The sequence below is a fragment of the Salvelinus alpinus genome, chromosome 20 (genome assembly GCF_045679555.1).
Source record: "Salvelinus alpinus chromosome 20, SLU_Salpinus.1, whole genome shotgun sequence".
NCBI classification, from domain to species: Eukaryota; Metazoa; Chordata; class Actinopteri; order Salmoniformes; family Salmonidae; genus Salvelinus; species Salvelinus alpinus.
In genome coordinates this window covers 33,005,912-33,021,563 of record NC_092105.1, presented here as the reverse complement: position 1 = coordinate 33,021,563, position 15,652 = coordinate 33,005,912, and the positions used below count along the sequence as shown (strand labels likewise).

At 42.0% G+C, this 15,652-nt stretch overlaps 1 protein-coding gene across 1 annotated transcript in view; it reads right to left on the bottom strand.

The window, feature by feature from the left end:
• Positions 1-221: 221 nt before the first annotated feature.
• The window catches only part of LOC139546683 (voltage-dependent L-type calcium channel subunit beta-4-like), a 50,136-nt gene continuing 34,705 nt past the window's right edge, over positions 222-15,652 (bottom strand). The window contains 13 exon segments of the mRNA XM_071355339.1: positions 222-2,997; positions 3,308-3,502; positions 3,675-3,770; positions 4,011-4,162; positions 4,384-4,493; positions 4,803-4,861; positions 6,761-6,841; positions 8,240-8,259; positions 9,247-9,266; positions 9,268-9,318; positions 10,326-10,456; positions 11,117-11,239; positions 11,501-11,620. Coding sequence (XP_071211440.1) covers positions 2,719-2,997; positions 3,308-3,502; positions 3,675-3,770; positions 4,011-4,162; positions 4,384-4,493; positions 4,803-4,861; positions 6,761-6,841; positions 8,240-8,259; positions 9,247-9,266; positions 9,268-9,318; positions 10,326-10,456; positions 11,117-11,239; positions 11,501-11,620 — 1,437 coding nt within the window. The 3' untranslated portion in view covers positions 222-2,718.

Sequence of the window (15,652 nt, the reverse complement as noted above, 5' to 3'; positions counted from 1 at the left end):
GACAAACAAACATAAATTGCACAACAAAGGAAGGACAGTAAAGAGATCACAATGAATAAATCATGATTCACTGTAATCCGGTAAGTATCCACTGGATGTACACTGCTTTGTGTTCTGTTTTAGTGAAGAGGAAATTATTTTTTGATAAGAAGAGCCAACTCAATATCCTACATCTTCAGATAACATATCAGTCCTAAGAAGGGAGGCAATGAAGAAAATAGTTCATTATAACAGAGCTCAGAATTTATTTTATAAAATAAGTAAATGTTTTATGCAGCTAGAGTTGGTTCTCATTATACATCAATTTTCCATAAAACATATTTCTCTTTCTTCTTGATGAATTAAAGTGTTGTATTAGTCATGCAGTTATGCATTTCCCTTTTGAATGTCATCTTTCACAAAAATAACAATAACACAATAACACAATCATTGAACTGCAATGAAGCCGCTAAGTAGCCGAGGAAGGAAAAGCATCAGCATGCAGCACTGTACACATTTGCATAGTAAATTATATTTTTTCTCTAGATTAGCTTGTCTTCTTTGTTTTTCTCTTTACCAGCATGCCTTTATAGAATACAGCATAAACAGAAATCAAGCTTTCTTGGCAATAGAAGAAGGCATTCAAAGATGAAGAAGAAATAATAATGATGCACACCCAGTATTGGTGCACAACACACAACTCAATATAGAGAGACATTATCTGACGTAAACTTCTATCTACCACCTCCCCAGTCTATACCCTTCAAAAAATCTACACGACTTAGCTTGTATAATTGGCTAACCATATAGACCTTAAAAACTCCTAACTAAAATGCTACATTTTGAGGATATGTATATGATTAGGAGAGAAACCACTCCATTGCTACAGTGCTAAAAAAGAAAGGAAGTATGAAAAGAGAAAGAAGTTTAACACAAGGCCTGGGTTAAGCAATAAGGCTGTAATTTGTGTTATGATACGCAAATTCTTGGGATAGTAAAATTGTCCTTAAAAAATGACATAACTTTGTTTTAACGGCCAGTACATGGAAGACTTTTAAATGGGGCATTAATATAGAATAGCCGATGGTTGGAAAGCAAATAATACTGACCAAGTGTTTACTGACCAAGTGTTTGTGGTCCCGTGTGGCTCAGTTGGTAGAGCGTGGCGCTTGCAACGCCAGGGTTGTGGGTTCATTCCCCACGGGGGGACCAGGATGAATATGTATGAACTTTCCAATTTGTAAGTCGCTCTGGATAAGAGCGTCAGCTAAATGACTTAAATGTAAATGTCAGAATCACAAACCTTTCTGACAATATAACATTAACTTCACAGCAGACTGAAGCCTTCTCTTCCTCTTATGTGTTGACTAATTTAATTGTTGAAATGTGAGTACCATAAATAACAGTCACATACTCAACTACTGTGTCCTACTGGTTTTTCAATAGCAACAACACATACATAACAGCACTGGATCATTATTCCATGACATACTGTATATTGAGAAAAGGACATGATGGCATTGATCATTCTAAACCAATGAAACTTTGCTGAACAGACAGCAGGTATTTCTTACTGGCCAAACAGGACTTTCTTTGAATATATTACACTTGAATTAAGAAGACTGTTAAAAAGAGAAGAAAATATGATGCAAATTAAATCACTATCAGAGGCTGCTTGTACAGAACACGGGATGTGGTAAACCAATCAGATGATCAATATTCCCCTGATTGGAAGTATAACCATCTTCACTGAGCCTATCCTCTGAAACCCATTTGAACAATTGAAACTAAGCACACATGGGCATATTGCCCTTCTCAACACTAGTCTTGAGATCTACTAACTTGAATTTGGCTATTTCCTCTTGGATTCCGCATACTAAACTGATAGGCAAAGTCCTCACACTAGAGTGTTAAGGTACTGTATATAAAGAAGGGATGCACCCTTTCCTGAAAGAGCACAAGATATGAAACTTGCTCAGCAAATTCTACTTAGAAAAGTGTGATTTTCTGTCCTGATGCGGCATGTCGCAAATGGCACTAAGTATCATTGAGGAGAAGAAGGGGATAGAAGTCCAGGAAACTAGAAGATTCCGATTCAGAAACCCCCTAAATAATCACTCAACATTTTGCAAAACAGAAACTTTGTCTGTTCTGAGAAGCAGGTTATAGGCTACAGGACTGGAAACACTAACATCCAAGACAATTTCAAACAACTTAGTGACATTAATTAAAGATACAGTGCACTGACTCTGCTGCTATTGGCTCCTGGAAACGTGCAAAGAGGTTCTCTGCTGATCGAGGGACGCATGGCGCTGTCTGGCACTGGTTCAAGGCAGGTAATGATGGGTCACCATGACCACCACGACAGCTACCCCTGCTAACACTGAGACAACAGGGAGTTGAGGACCACATGGTCACCTCATTCACCCAGCCATGCCAAGTCTCTGCCATGTTAGAAAAGAAGAAGACGAGCCAAGTGTTGGGCCTTCCCTTTAAAAAAAACATGTGAAAATCTGCTCCTCATCCTATTTTTAGTTTTTTTAAATGGAGGCGTTGAGATTTGATTTTCAGTTGGTCAATGTTCACGTTTCCAGTGTGAACCAGTGCCAGAGGTAAAGCGAGCTACTAACACTTTATAAAAAGGTTGTTACAGTACAATTAAACGAAAGAGCTGTCTTGTGGCTCTGTCGTACCAAATGTGAAGGGAAGAGAGGCCTATGTGATATAAGGGTCTTCAGCTCAAAGCCTGTGCCTGGAGTCATGGCTGTAGCCTCCGGGGGAGCCGTTGCGGTTGCGGTGGGGCTTGTACGTGTCCTGGTAGGGGTCATGATAGTCCTCCTCCACCAGAGGGTAGTGGACCTGGTCCCGGCTGTGCTGCGAGCCGGAGGATAGGCGGTTACGGCTCTTCCTCTGCCGCTCATTGTGGTAGTTCTCGTCTGAGGGCATTAGGCTGTGTCTCTCGATGGGTGAGTGGTCTCCTGCTGTGTGATTGCTGTTCCTGTTTGTATTTCTTTGGCCCTGTCCAGGGAGAAGGAGGGGACATATTGTATAAATCTGGTCATTTAGCCATTGACCATAGCATCAGCATTTTCATTACTTAGGCAATATTCTTTTTATATAGTGAGAAAAACCTCAGTGACTATAAGACTCCATAAATAGGCAACAATCCTGTATCATTTCACTACTGACTGATACCTTTTCCAATTCATTATTTACAACCGATTTGCCCAACGATAATTCAGCAAAATAAACAGTCACTATAGCTATTGCCACCACATCTATTGTACTTTAACCCCCTATATAACTAAATAAGATCAATTATAATCACCTGTTGGTTCACCAGCCCGGTTATGGCTGTGGGGTACGGAGAGAGAGCGGTGGATCCCAGGTTGCGGCCCAGCAGAGGGTTGAGAGGGGTGCTCAGGGAGGTGTGTGTGGCCCTCCAGTAGGCTTCCAGGTACTCTGCCAGGTGCTCACATGCATCCTCCAGCTGATTCTCATCCAGAATGATGTCAAACATTTCCTGAGAGAGAGGAGAGGGGAAAGAGAGACAGACAGAGAGAGAGAGGGTGAGAGCAGAGACATGCAGAATTAGACTTGATAGACTGATTTACTGATAGCCCTTGTGAAGGCCAGAGACAGTAACAGGATGTAGCAGTTGACAGAGTGTACTGTGGGGGATTTTGAATGCCTACCGGGGGGCACTGTGCTAGTTTGTCCGCTGCCACCAGCTGCACATTCAAGTGTTTGCTCTGGGATTTCCCTCTCGACTTGATCAGCCGCTGCAGAACCTGTGGATAGTTGATATATAAATCAAGCCAGAAGAGGGCAGCAATGCAAATCAGCCTGGTCACGGTTGGAAATGGAACCCATCAATGTCAAATCCTTGAATTCACCTTAAAGAAAATATTTGTAATGTCAAAAGGATTTCACTCCCGGAGCCTGGTTCCTCTGAATTCCCTCCCATGTTCAATCCAGGTACAGTAGTAAAATTAGAACCATTTGGGGATAAAGGGAAGCGTAAAAATTACCTTAGGAGAGGACACTTTAACATGGACGATGATAGGTGCTAAGGACGTCTTTGTGAGCTGGGCCGGATGGTTGATCGTGTCAGCATCCAGAACCACCAGCTGTAAGGATCGGGCCAGCTCAAATATCCTCTCAATCTCACTCTGAACCTCCGCTGTACAGGAAAAAGAAGACAGATCACAGACAGAGGATGAATCTATTTATAACGCCAAGCTCAGAAGACATAAATTCCACAAATTCTGTGTAAAACAGATCCTTTATCAGATATGAAAAATATATTATATGCATACATGTATTTGTACATTCCTTTTAACATGTACAATATACACACAGTAAAGTAAAGAATGATAGCATTCAATGCCATTATGATGATACCTAGGTTGGATCTGGTGTTGGATCTTTCAATGATGGCCCTCTTGCTGGGGTTGTTGAGCACTGACCTCTTGGCCAGAGCGATGTCTGCCGTTACCCTTGTAATGGATATCCTACAAGTTAAAGAATCAAGACAGACAGAATAGGAGAACATGCAACACAACATGTTAGTCACAATCCAGACCAGTATTGCATGGTTACCAGAATGTTTATAAAATCTAAGGAAAGACCTAGTCAAAACAGGTGGTCAAATAAGGTACTTTGACAACTCATTAAATTCATTTACAAGTGCTTTACATCTTTTTTCAACTAGCTATAGTAGTTTGCATGAGGGTAAGTGGAGCAGCCTGCAGAGGGTTAGTACAGTATGCAGGGGAAAGGGCTGGCGACAATATGCAGGAAAAGGGCTGATGACTCCTCACCTGCCATCAAACCTGTGCTTCAGGAAATCAAAGAGTGCTTTCTGCATCATGTCTGTCACCTGCACACAGAGCCCGGGAGCAGCAGAGGATGTCAGACAGAAAAGAGGGATAAAATAGTGAGGAAAAAGGAGTGAAAGAGAGAGGGAGCGTGAGTAACAGGACAGGTGAGAGAGGGTTAAGACAGACAGCAAGGAAATAAGCCAGTAGAAATTCATTGACAATTCCTCACAGCTATAGCAAGCCTGGAAGAACCCTTGAAAGACCCATTTCTTATGCTGAAGCTACATTCCCTGATGGGCAATGTTTATAAATAGCACATGTTATGGACAAAGGTACCCAAGGATGTCAAAAGAACAGTTGTCAACTTTGCAATCATTTTCGGTTTCAGTATTAGTGCTAAATCAAGACCATCCCATCTTTCCCCATCCACCACCATTATCCATCCAATAAAGATGTCTCCATATTCCTCATATCTAGAAGGTCTCTCTTTATGTAGTGTTGGGTTGTCTCTCTTGTCGCGATGTGTGTTTTGTCCTATATTTTCATAATAATTTATATTTTTTTATTATCCCAGCCGCCGTCCACCTCAGGAGGCCTTCTGCCTTTTGGTAGGTTGTCATTGTAAATAAGAATTTGTTCTTAACTGACTTGCCTAGTTAAATACAGTTTAAATAAAAATGTATTATGACATCCACCCAGAAGGTCCATTCAGGCTCCTCTGGTCCTGCCTGTGATTTATTCCACTGGGCCAAGGCATCCATCAAAGGAGAAGCATGATCTCTGGTTTCTTTCCACTTCATTTTCTAAAGAATTAATCCTGGTTACATTAAATAAGGTGATTAAGGCCTACAATGAAGTGTCATAAAGACCAATGCCGATGTGATGAATTGGGCTATAGCAGGCCAGACCAGTCTTCATTAATGCTATTTTTGCAAGCTATTTGAATTACACTCTGAAGCTGGGAAGAACTGTAGTTTTGAGGACAAGGCTAGCAAGGAGTAGTGTGGAACAATTATTATATGATATATCCAAAAATATGAGAGTTAAAGACTTTTTGTGTGCTTTTCACACAGAAATAACCATATTCTTTATAGTTAACGGCAACATTGACATTTTTTACATTTCACTAGGGACATTTTTAGAGGAAAAAACAGATGTTGTGTAAGCTCTCTTGACATTGAGCATGAATGACAACAGCGTCATGCTGTTCACACAAGAAAGCAGTGTACTGTAGTTAGATATTTTGGACCAATACACACGTTTCTCTCTGTAAATTGGGCAAAAATTCACATTAAGAAGACCAAATTGTGCCCCCATTCCATCCACCTTCGCATAACCTTGTCGCTGACAAAATATATATTTTTGCTGTATTATCATAATAAGTGCTAAAGTTTTCTTGTACACACACAGATCTTCTGGTGCTGTTAAGCTCTGTGTTTCTAATTTCAAGCTATGCTCCACTTTTTCAGACTGACGTGTTTTACCCAGAAGGTTGTTACCATGGCAACACGGTGGAGCGGAGATGAGGACTGTGATTCTGTGTGAAGATGATCCTAGCTCCCCACTTCCCCCCATACATGCCGGGGAAAAGATGCTGCCCTCTTTTTTCTGCAAGCCCCCATTGCTGGTTAGTTAGCAATGAATGGATCGGCCTGACATAGCTGTTATTGTTGGAGACCTCCAAATATCTACTCTGATAATAAATGGGGGAGTTATTCACTGTCCGTGAATGTGTGGGTAAACCTCTTCAATGAAGCTGCATCTTAACCTCTAGTCTACACGCTGACGGTCCTCAATATTGATTACAAAACGGAGAGCTGGGAATTGGTGTCACTTTGGTGTAATGTATGGCACACAACCAAATATTGCAGTCGTTCTGAATAGCTATTTTGGAGGCTTAATAACACTTGACCAATACAACAACAAGAGACCGAAAGTATTATTGCTATGATGTCTACCTCATATCCCTTCAGGGACGGTCCTACCAGGACCACTGGTCTCATAGAGGGGACCACGTCATAGGGAGGGATGTGTTCAGTCTGTAGTGGAGGTAGATGGTTAGACGGAGCACAGACACCACAGCAACATGTAACATGCCATTCACCATTATGAAGTCCTTTTATTAGGCATTATTACATGTCAAGAAAGTTTGTCAGTGTATTTACATTGTTACAACTCAGGTGCAATAGCAACTTTATGGAACGTGTTACCAATGGATGTTGAATGAGAATGTGTATAACAGTAGCTGGATGTATTACAGCTATTCGCTGTTAAGTGATGCTATTAAGACATTTGGACGGTTCTGTTTTACTTCCTGATAATGTGCTGACAAAGTGTTGTTACAAAAAATACTGCCAGCAGATTAAAGACGAGATATCCAATTCTACACATTTTGCCATAGGGTGTAGAGTATTGTTTCCAGTTTTTAATATGATATCTGAGTGAGAGTGACTAACATATCAATGCGGGCTCCTCAGTCGTTGAGACTGGTGTTTTGCGGGTACTATTTAATGAAGCTGCCAGTTGAGGACTTGAGGCGTCGGTTTCTCAAACTAGACACTAATGTACTTGTCCTCCTGCTCAGTTGTGCACCAGGGCCTCCCACTCCTCTTTTCTATTCTGGTTAGAGCCAACAAGAATAGACTGATGTTAGACTGAGTTTCAGAAGAAAGTTCTTTGTTTCTGGCCATTTTGAGCCTGTAATCGAACCCACAAATGCTGGTGCTCCGGATACTCAACTAGTCAAAGAAGGCCAGTTTTAATACTTCTTTAATCAGCACAACAGTTTTCAGCTGTGCTAACATAATTGCAAAAGGGTTTTCTAATGATTAATTAGCCTTTTAAAATGATTAACTTGGAATAGCTAACACAACGTGCCATTTGAACACAGGAGTGATGGTTGCTGATAATGGGCCTCTGTACACCTATGTAGATATTCCATAACAAATCAGCCGTTTCCAGCTACAATAGTCATTTACAACATTAACAATGTCTACACTGTATTTCTGATCAATTTGATGTTATTTTAATGGACAAAAAATGTGATTTTCTTTCAAAAACAAGGACATTTCTAAGTGACCCCAAACTTTTGAACGGTAGTGTATATATTTACAAAGAATATATGGGGGATTGGAAATGATGCAGACAATTACATTGATGGAAGCCACAATCGATTTGCAATATTAAAGCTACCCCCTAAAATAAAAAATAAAATAAAAAAGATAGTATTTATAAGAGATTAATTGGGGTGAATAAAGAGCAAGTCAATTCAGTTAGTATTATTCTGTATGCCTGAAATAGAGATCGAAACTTGGATATGGAGGATGAAATGCCGACTGAACTTATGAATCTGGGTACAACCAGTTTCTTATTTGGTTACAGATCTTGGAGGTTACCTGTATGTGAATTAATTAATGAAAAGTGTGTATACTACTCACCACTTTCTGCTTCTGTTTTCCTGTAAAAATGAGAAAAGAACTGATAAGTGCCTTTGAATGCAAAGCAGAGACCTAATACAATATACAGTACAAAACATTACAGTGATACCTTTTCAGTATCACAGTACTTTAATACCCAGTGGTTGGGTTGAAACATTTGATGGAAACATTTGAATTGTACAATGATGGATGCAAATAACTTATTATCACACAAATAAATGAAGTATTAAATATACAGTATGTATACAGTATATTAGTGGTCGAAACACTTTATTTATTTGTTGCTTCTATTCCAAACCTTCCTTTGCAGGTGGCAGCCATTGGTTGCACTTGATAACTAACTCTGAAGTTGCATGATCATATAAAAGTGTTTGGTGTCTTATAAAGAAATTGAAATAAAGATAGAGTATTATTTCAATGTATGCTTAGTAATCCTCGCTATAAGATGGAGAAGATCCTTTGAATTTGATAACGCAGAGTTTGGGCTATATGGTTATGTTTCACTTAAAGCAAACTCATTGCATGGACATAACGCCTGTGCATAATCCTCTTGGAGGAAGAGGAGGAGGAGTGGACTGAGAGTGCATGGCCCACCTCATTCCAGTCCAAAACATGGCACATTCTGGAAGACACAAAGATCTCACAACTCCACATTCCATCCACCCAACCTCCAGCCACTGTTTCCCATTTGACATTTGCAGGTGTATCATTTTTAATAAATTCTACGAAAATGTAACTACATATTTTTTTCTGCTGGTGTAGAACAATAACATTAGGTATGTATACTCTGGTAACCATTCAGTTCATAATGAAGGAACCGACAGTTCTCACACTGGATTTGATATGTTAATAAACAACCCACTGAGCAACAATGATATGTTATGTTAGAGACAGGGACAATTAGATCACAGCTCTGTTTGCTTAATGATTCATTCTGACAAACAACTAATGAGACGTCGCACCTGGAGAGACGTCCTTCCCTAATAGGCTTCTGTCTGGAGGCTCACCTGCAGAGGGAGGGTTTGAACCCGCCTGAAACCATGTCTCCTAGACTGGAGGAGGAATTCCCACTGGACTTACTGCAAGGCACAAAGGACAACAGACAGAGATAGAGAGAATAATCATTCATGTGGAACACAGATAGTCTCATCACGGAGTCAAATAGAACTCCTATCCCCAGGAGAAACAGGGTCACTAACAATTCTCTGTCTTTAATCAGTCATTTTATTGTTACTTTAGACATCCTTGGTGTTTTACTGTTATTTTATTCTTCTCCGTTATTGCCGCTGCTTGTTTTTATCTCTTGAATTGTATTATTTTACTGTAAAGTGTGTTGTAGTGGTAAATGCTTTTCTAAAATGCACTTCCATGTTGAATATTTAGCAGTAGAATATAATTATCCAACAGTAGAATGTAATTGGATGAATACTATAAGTACATGGTAGACTATAGAAGTATTGACTATACATTGTTCCAGAAAATATGATAACACAGGGCTGGAATTGAATTGGCTAATATATAATTTATGAGCCGTGATCGCCGTGGAGATGATATCTATCACGGCACTATGTGAGACGACATACCCACTGTTTTACCACAACTGTTGCATAATGTAACCCTCTGCAACATGAGGCCAACGGGGAACACAAAATGTCCTTTAAAATAGACAACAAATAGTTCAAGCATAGCTGAATGAGGAAAATGATATATGATGACGCATATAATCTCTTATCATATTAATGTCACCTAAGAAACACATCACCAATCTGTTATTATGAGTAACCTCTGATCTGTTATTATGAGGAATCTCTGACCTGTTATGAGTAAAACACATAGTCACAGCAGAGTCAGACCTGGAATGGAGAGTAGGTGGCTACTCATTGTACTTTAGTAACTTTTTATAATAACTTTTATAAATGCTTAATAAAGTTGATAAATAGTTGATTAATGCTTATTCATGAAAGTTCTTATAAATTGTTAGCCCCTCTCCAATCCCCTACCCATCCTCTAACACAGCCCCTCCACCCAACCAAGCCCACCTCAGCCCCTCAATACACCACCCCCAGCCCCTCCACCCAGGACTTACCCGTAAGAGCGTGTGCCCCTCTTCTGCTCCTGCTGTAGACGAATGTTATCCAGTTTCAGAGGACTGGGGATGAATCCGATCTCACAGCCCTCCTTCACCAGCCGGCCAATCCACCAGTCATTACTGTACTTCTGTAATGGGCAAGACAACATTAAACAACTCAATGACTGAAGTGTGTGTGCATTGTGTGTGTGTGTGTGTGTGTGTGTGTGTTGTGTGTGTGTGTGTGTGTGTGTGTGTGTGTGTGTGTGTGTGTGTGTGTGTGTGTGTGTGTGTGTGTGTGTGTGTGTGTGTGTGTGTGTGTGTGTGTGTGTGTTGATGTGTTAAATAGACATTCACACACTATACAGTATGTGACTATGGGCAAAGCAACACAAAACCAATGTCTTAGAATAGAAGTGTGTAACAATCCACAGACATACGGTACTCACTCTATGCGACTGTGAAACCCAACACAAAACAACACAATGACTCAGAATCGAACAGAAGAGTGTGTAAACTCCACAGAGATACAAGGCTGTATACACACTCTATGTGACTCCATTGATTCCAAAGCAGGACATGCATTATTGATATTGCATCATCCATAACGGCCCGTGAACAGATGTGGCTTGAAGCAAACATAGGCTGTCTGAAATGGCACCCTATTCCCTATATAGTGCACTACTGTTGGCCAAAGCTACTTTTGGCCTCATGGGCTCCGGACAAAAGTAGTGCACTACATAGGGAATAGGATGCCAATTCAAACGCAGCCATAGCTTTAGCAGTACAGTGTGTTATATATGCTGTACCTCTTTAATGTGCAGGAAGTCCTTGGCATCGAAGGAGATGGCGGTTCCTGCCACAGGGACATCCTCATCCAGGGCTCCACAGTAACTGACGTTAGTCTTCACAGCAAAGGCCACGGCTTTGGCCTGAGACGATACAGGAAACACCATGTATAAGAAGAGTGCCTAGCCTAGCTAGATAAGCTCAACCATAACCCAGTGGGCATTACTGGTTGCAAAGATGCCAGTTCTGGTTTTAATTTGATTGTAATAATGTAATTTCAACCAGCTTTGCCTACTGGGGCCTTCCCAATGATAGGGGCCTTGTTCTTAAGGTATATGCCTGTGATAGTACAGTAGCATAGCATAAGGCAACACAGTGGGACACCTAGCAGAAATCTGTCTCACCTTGGCCCTCTCCAGCTGTACAGTGGCCTGCTGCTCCTTCTCCAGCTTGCCGCCTGTCGGCTCCTCCTCCAGAGAGACATCTGAGTCCGATGGTCGGCTAGTGTAGGAGTCAGCTGAACCCTGTAGTGGGACAAGATAACAGTCAGACAACAGTCAGACAACAGTGAGATGGTCGGCTAGTGTAGGAGTCAGCTGAACCCTGTAGTGGGACAAGATAACAGTCAGACAACAGTCAGACAACAGTCTGACAACAGTGAGATGGTCGGCTAGTGTAGGAGTCAGCTGAACCCTGTAGTGGGACAAGATAACAGTCAGACAACAGTCAGACAACAGTCTGACAACAGTGAGATGGTCGGCTAGTGTAGGAGTCAGCTGAACCCTGTAGTGGGACAAGATAACAGTCAGACAACAGTCAGACAACAGTCTGACAACAGTGAGATGGTCGGCTAATGTAGGAGTCAGCTAACCCTGGACAGGAACAAGACATTATGACATTTGTCCCTGAAATATATTCAATATTGTAGCTGAACCACTCTGTAGTTCTCATTACTATTATGGCACATTTTTCCGCGCTTACACAGGTCAATGAAGTTTGTGAACTTTTGCATCACTATGAAAGCTGTAATGCTGTGGACAGATCTAAGGTAAGGCTAAATGGTTAGCCTACTGTACATGTCCTAAATATTACCAGAATGCAATGAATAAGCACAGAGTAGAGGTGGCAGAGACAGGCCTACAGCCAGGTGCTATAGAGGGGGCGTCCGTACGTCATGTGGCAGGGAATATGCCTCTCCAAGCGGGATCAAAGGGACCTTGATTAAAGCTGGTGAGCCGTGCGACACAGTTCACAAGTATGTGAAGGAGCGAGAACAGAGAGACAAGGACGGCAGGCTGGCACACGAGTGGCAAGACAGCTCCCTTTCTACATCAATACCCCTCAGGCTGAATGGAGCAGAGCGGACTAGCAGCAGTGAAATTATTTATCTAAAAGGTTAGAAGAGATCTTGGTCAAGATCTGCTGTCTTTTCTTGCTCGGTGCAACAAGGTTAATCAATCTTCAAGGCCCGTGTTCCTTTTGTGTGGGATCTTTTGATTCCTGGATCAAAGTAGTCTATTTCTAATGCTTTCAATAGTCCCTACACAGGAAGCTGATTAGAATGAGACAGTAAGGGAGAAAGAGAGAGAGAAAGAGAGACAGAGAGATAGTGTGTCCCTGTCTCTGTCTGTTGCTTCCCTGGGTGGAGGTGGGTACTGTGGCTCGGCCCACCACCCAACCTCAGGCAGTCTCATGTCATTACGATCAGAAGAGCTGCCCCCGATAACACACACACACACACACACACACACACACACACACACACACACACACACACACACACACACACACACACACACACACACACACACACACACACACACACACACACACACACACACACACACACACACACACACACACACACACACACACCACTCTATTAGCAACAAGTCAGTAGTTGCTGGGAGAGAGCCCGGTACAACACCCCTTCACTCAGTCAGAGCGGGGAAGAGGGAACGAGAGAGTGTGAAGAGGAGATAGAGGAAGATAGAGGGACAGACCGTGAAGAAAGAGTGAGTAGGGGATGAGAAGAAAGTGTGAGAAGGACATCAAAAGGAGGGGGAGCGAGGGAGGGAGAAAAGTAGAGAGAGGGGGAGATTGAAAGAAGAAGAAGAGGGATAGATAAAGAGAGACAGACAGAGAGAGAGAGAGAGAGAGAGAGAGAGAGAGAGAGAGAGAGAGAGAGAGAGAGAGAGAGAGAGAGAGAGAGAGAGAGAGAGAGAGAGAGAGAGAGAGAGAGAGAGAGAAATAGATAGACAGGGAGAGGGTGACAATGACACAGACCGAGAGACAGAGAGATTTCCCATCAGTCTTGTGAGCGACTCAGAACACACTGACAGCACAGCAGCACAGCGGAGCCCCAAATGCCAGCACGCAGCGCCTGCCTGCTGCAAAGGGGTGGATGATTCTGGGGGGGGGGCAAGGGGACTCTATTTCAGGCTTCCTGACGAAGGCAATGCTAGACATGATGACGATGATCACATCTACAGCGCAGTGTGCAGTCACAATGGCTATAACATTCACTCAGTGTTACAAAGACAACTGATATCTCAGTTCTGGTTCTCGATGTGTCTACTGTGACATGTGATGATGCTAAAGAGATGATGAGTGAGTTACAGGACAAAATAAAAACCCTCCAACCCAAAAAAGCCTGTGGTGTTGATGGTATCCTTAATGAAATGATCAAATATACAGACAACAAATTCCAATTGGCTATACTAAAACTCCTTAACATCGTCCTTAGCTCTGGCATTTTCCCCAATATTTGGACTGATCACCCCAATCCACAAAAGTGGAGACAAATTTGACCCCAATAACTACCGTGGAATATGCGTCAACAGTAACCTTGGGAAAATACTCTGCATTATCATTAACAGCAGACTCGTACATTTCCTCAATGAAAACAATGTACTGAGCAAATGTCAAATTGGCTTTTTACCAAATTACCGTACAACAGACCATGTATTCACCCTACACACCCTAATTGACAACCAAACAAACCAAAACAAAGGCAAAGTCTTCTCATGCTTTGTTGATTTCAAAAAAGCCTTCGACTCAATTTGGCATGAGGGTCTGCTGTACAAATAGATGGAAAGTGGTGTTGGGGGTAAAACATACGACATTATAAAGTCCATGTACACAAACAACAAGTGTGCGGTTAAAATTGGCAAAAAACACACACATTTCTTCACACAGGGTCGTGGGGTGAGACAGGGATGCAGCTTAAGCCCCACCCTCTTCAACATATATATCAACGAATTGGCACGGGCACTAGAACAGTCTGCAGCACCCGGCCTCACCCTACTAGAATCCGAAGTCAAATGTCTACTGTTTGCTGATGATCTGGTGCTTCTGTCACCAACCGAGGGCCTACAGCAGCACCTAGATCTTCTGCACAGATTCTGCCAGACCTGGGCCCTGACAGTAAATCTCAGTAAGACCAAAATAATGGTGTTCCAAAAAAGGTCCAGTCGCCAGGACCACAAATTCCATCTAGACACTGTTGCCCTAGAGCACACAAAAAACTATACATACCTCGGCCTAAACATCAGTGCCACAGGTAACTTCCACAAAGCTGTGAACGATCTGAGAGACAAGGCAAGAAGGGCATTCTATGCCATCAAAAGGAACATAAATTTCAACATACCAATTAGGATCTGGCTAAAAATACTTGAATCAGTCATAGAGCCCATTGCCCTTTATGGTTGTGAGGTCTGGGGTCCGCTCACCAACCAAGACTTCACAAAATGGGACAAACACCAAATTGAGACTCTGCATGCAGAATTCTGCAAAAATATCCTCCGTGTACAACGTAGAACACCAAATAATGCATGCAGAGCAGAATTAGGCCGATACCCACTAATTATCAAAATCCAGAAAAGAGCCGTTAAATTCTACAACCACCTAAAAGGAAGCGATTCCCAAACCTTCCATAACAAAGCCATCATCTACAGAGAGATGAACCTGGAGAAGAGTCCCCTAAGCAAGCTGGTCCTAGGGCTCTGTTCACAAACACAAACACACCCCACAGAGCCCCAGGACAACAGCACAATTAGACCCAACCAAATCATGAGAAAACAAAAAGATAATTACTTGACACATTGGAAAGAATTAACAAAAAAACAGAGCAAACTAGAATGCTATTTGGCCCTAAACAGAGAGTACACAGTGGCAGAATACCTGACCACTGTGACTGACCCAAACTTAAGGAAAGCTTTGACTATGTACAGACTCAGTGAGCATAGCCTTGCTATTGAGAAAGGCCGCCGTAGGCAGACATGGCTCTCAAGAGAAGACAGGCTATGTGCTCACTGCTCACAAAATGAGGTGGAAACTGAGCTGCACTTCCTAACCTCCTGCCAAATGTATGACCATATTAGAGACACATATTTCCCTCAGATCACACAGACCCACAAAGAATTCGAAAACAAATCCAATTTTGATAAACTCCCATATCTACTGGGTGAAATTCCACAGTGTGCCATCACAGCAGCAAGATTTGTGACCTGTTGCCACAAGAAAAGGGCAACCAGTGAAGAACAAACACCATTGTA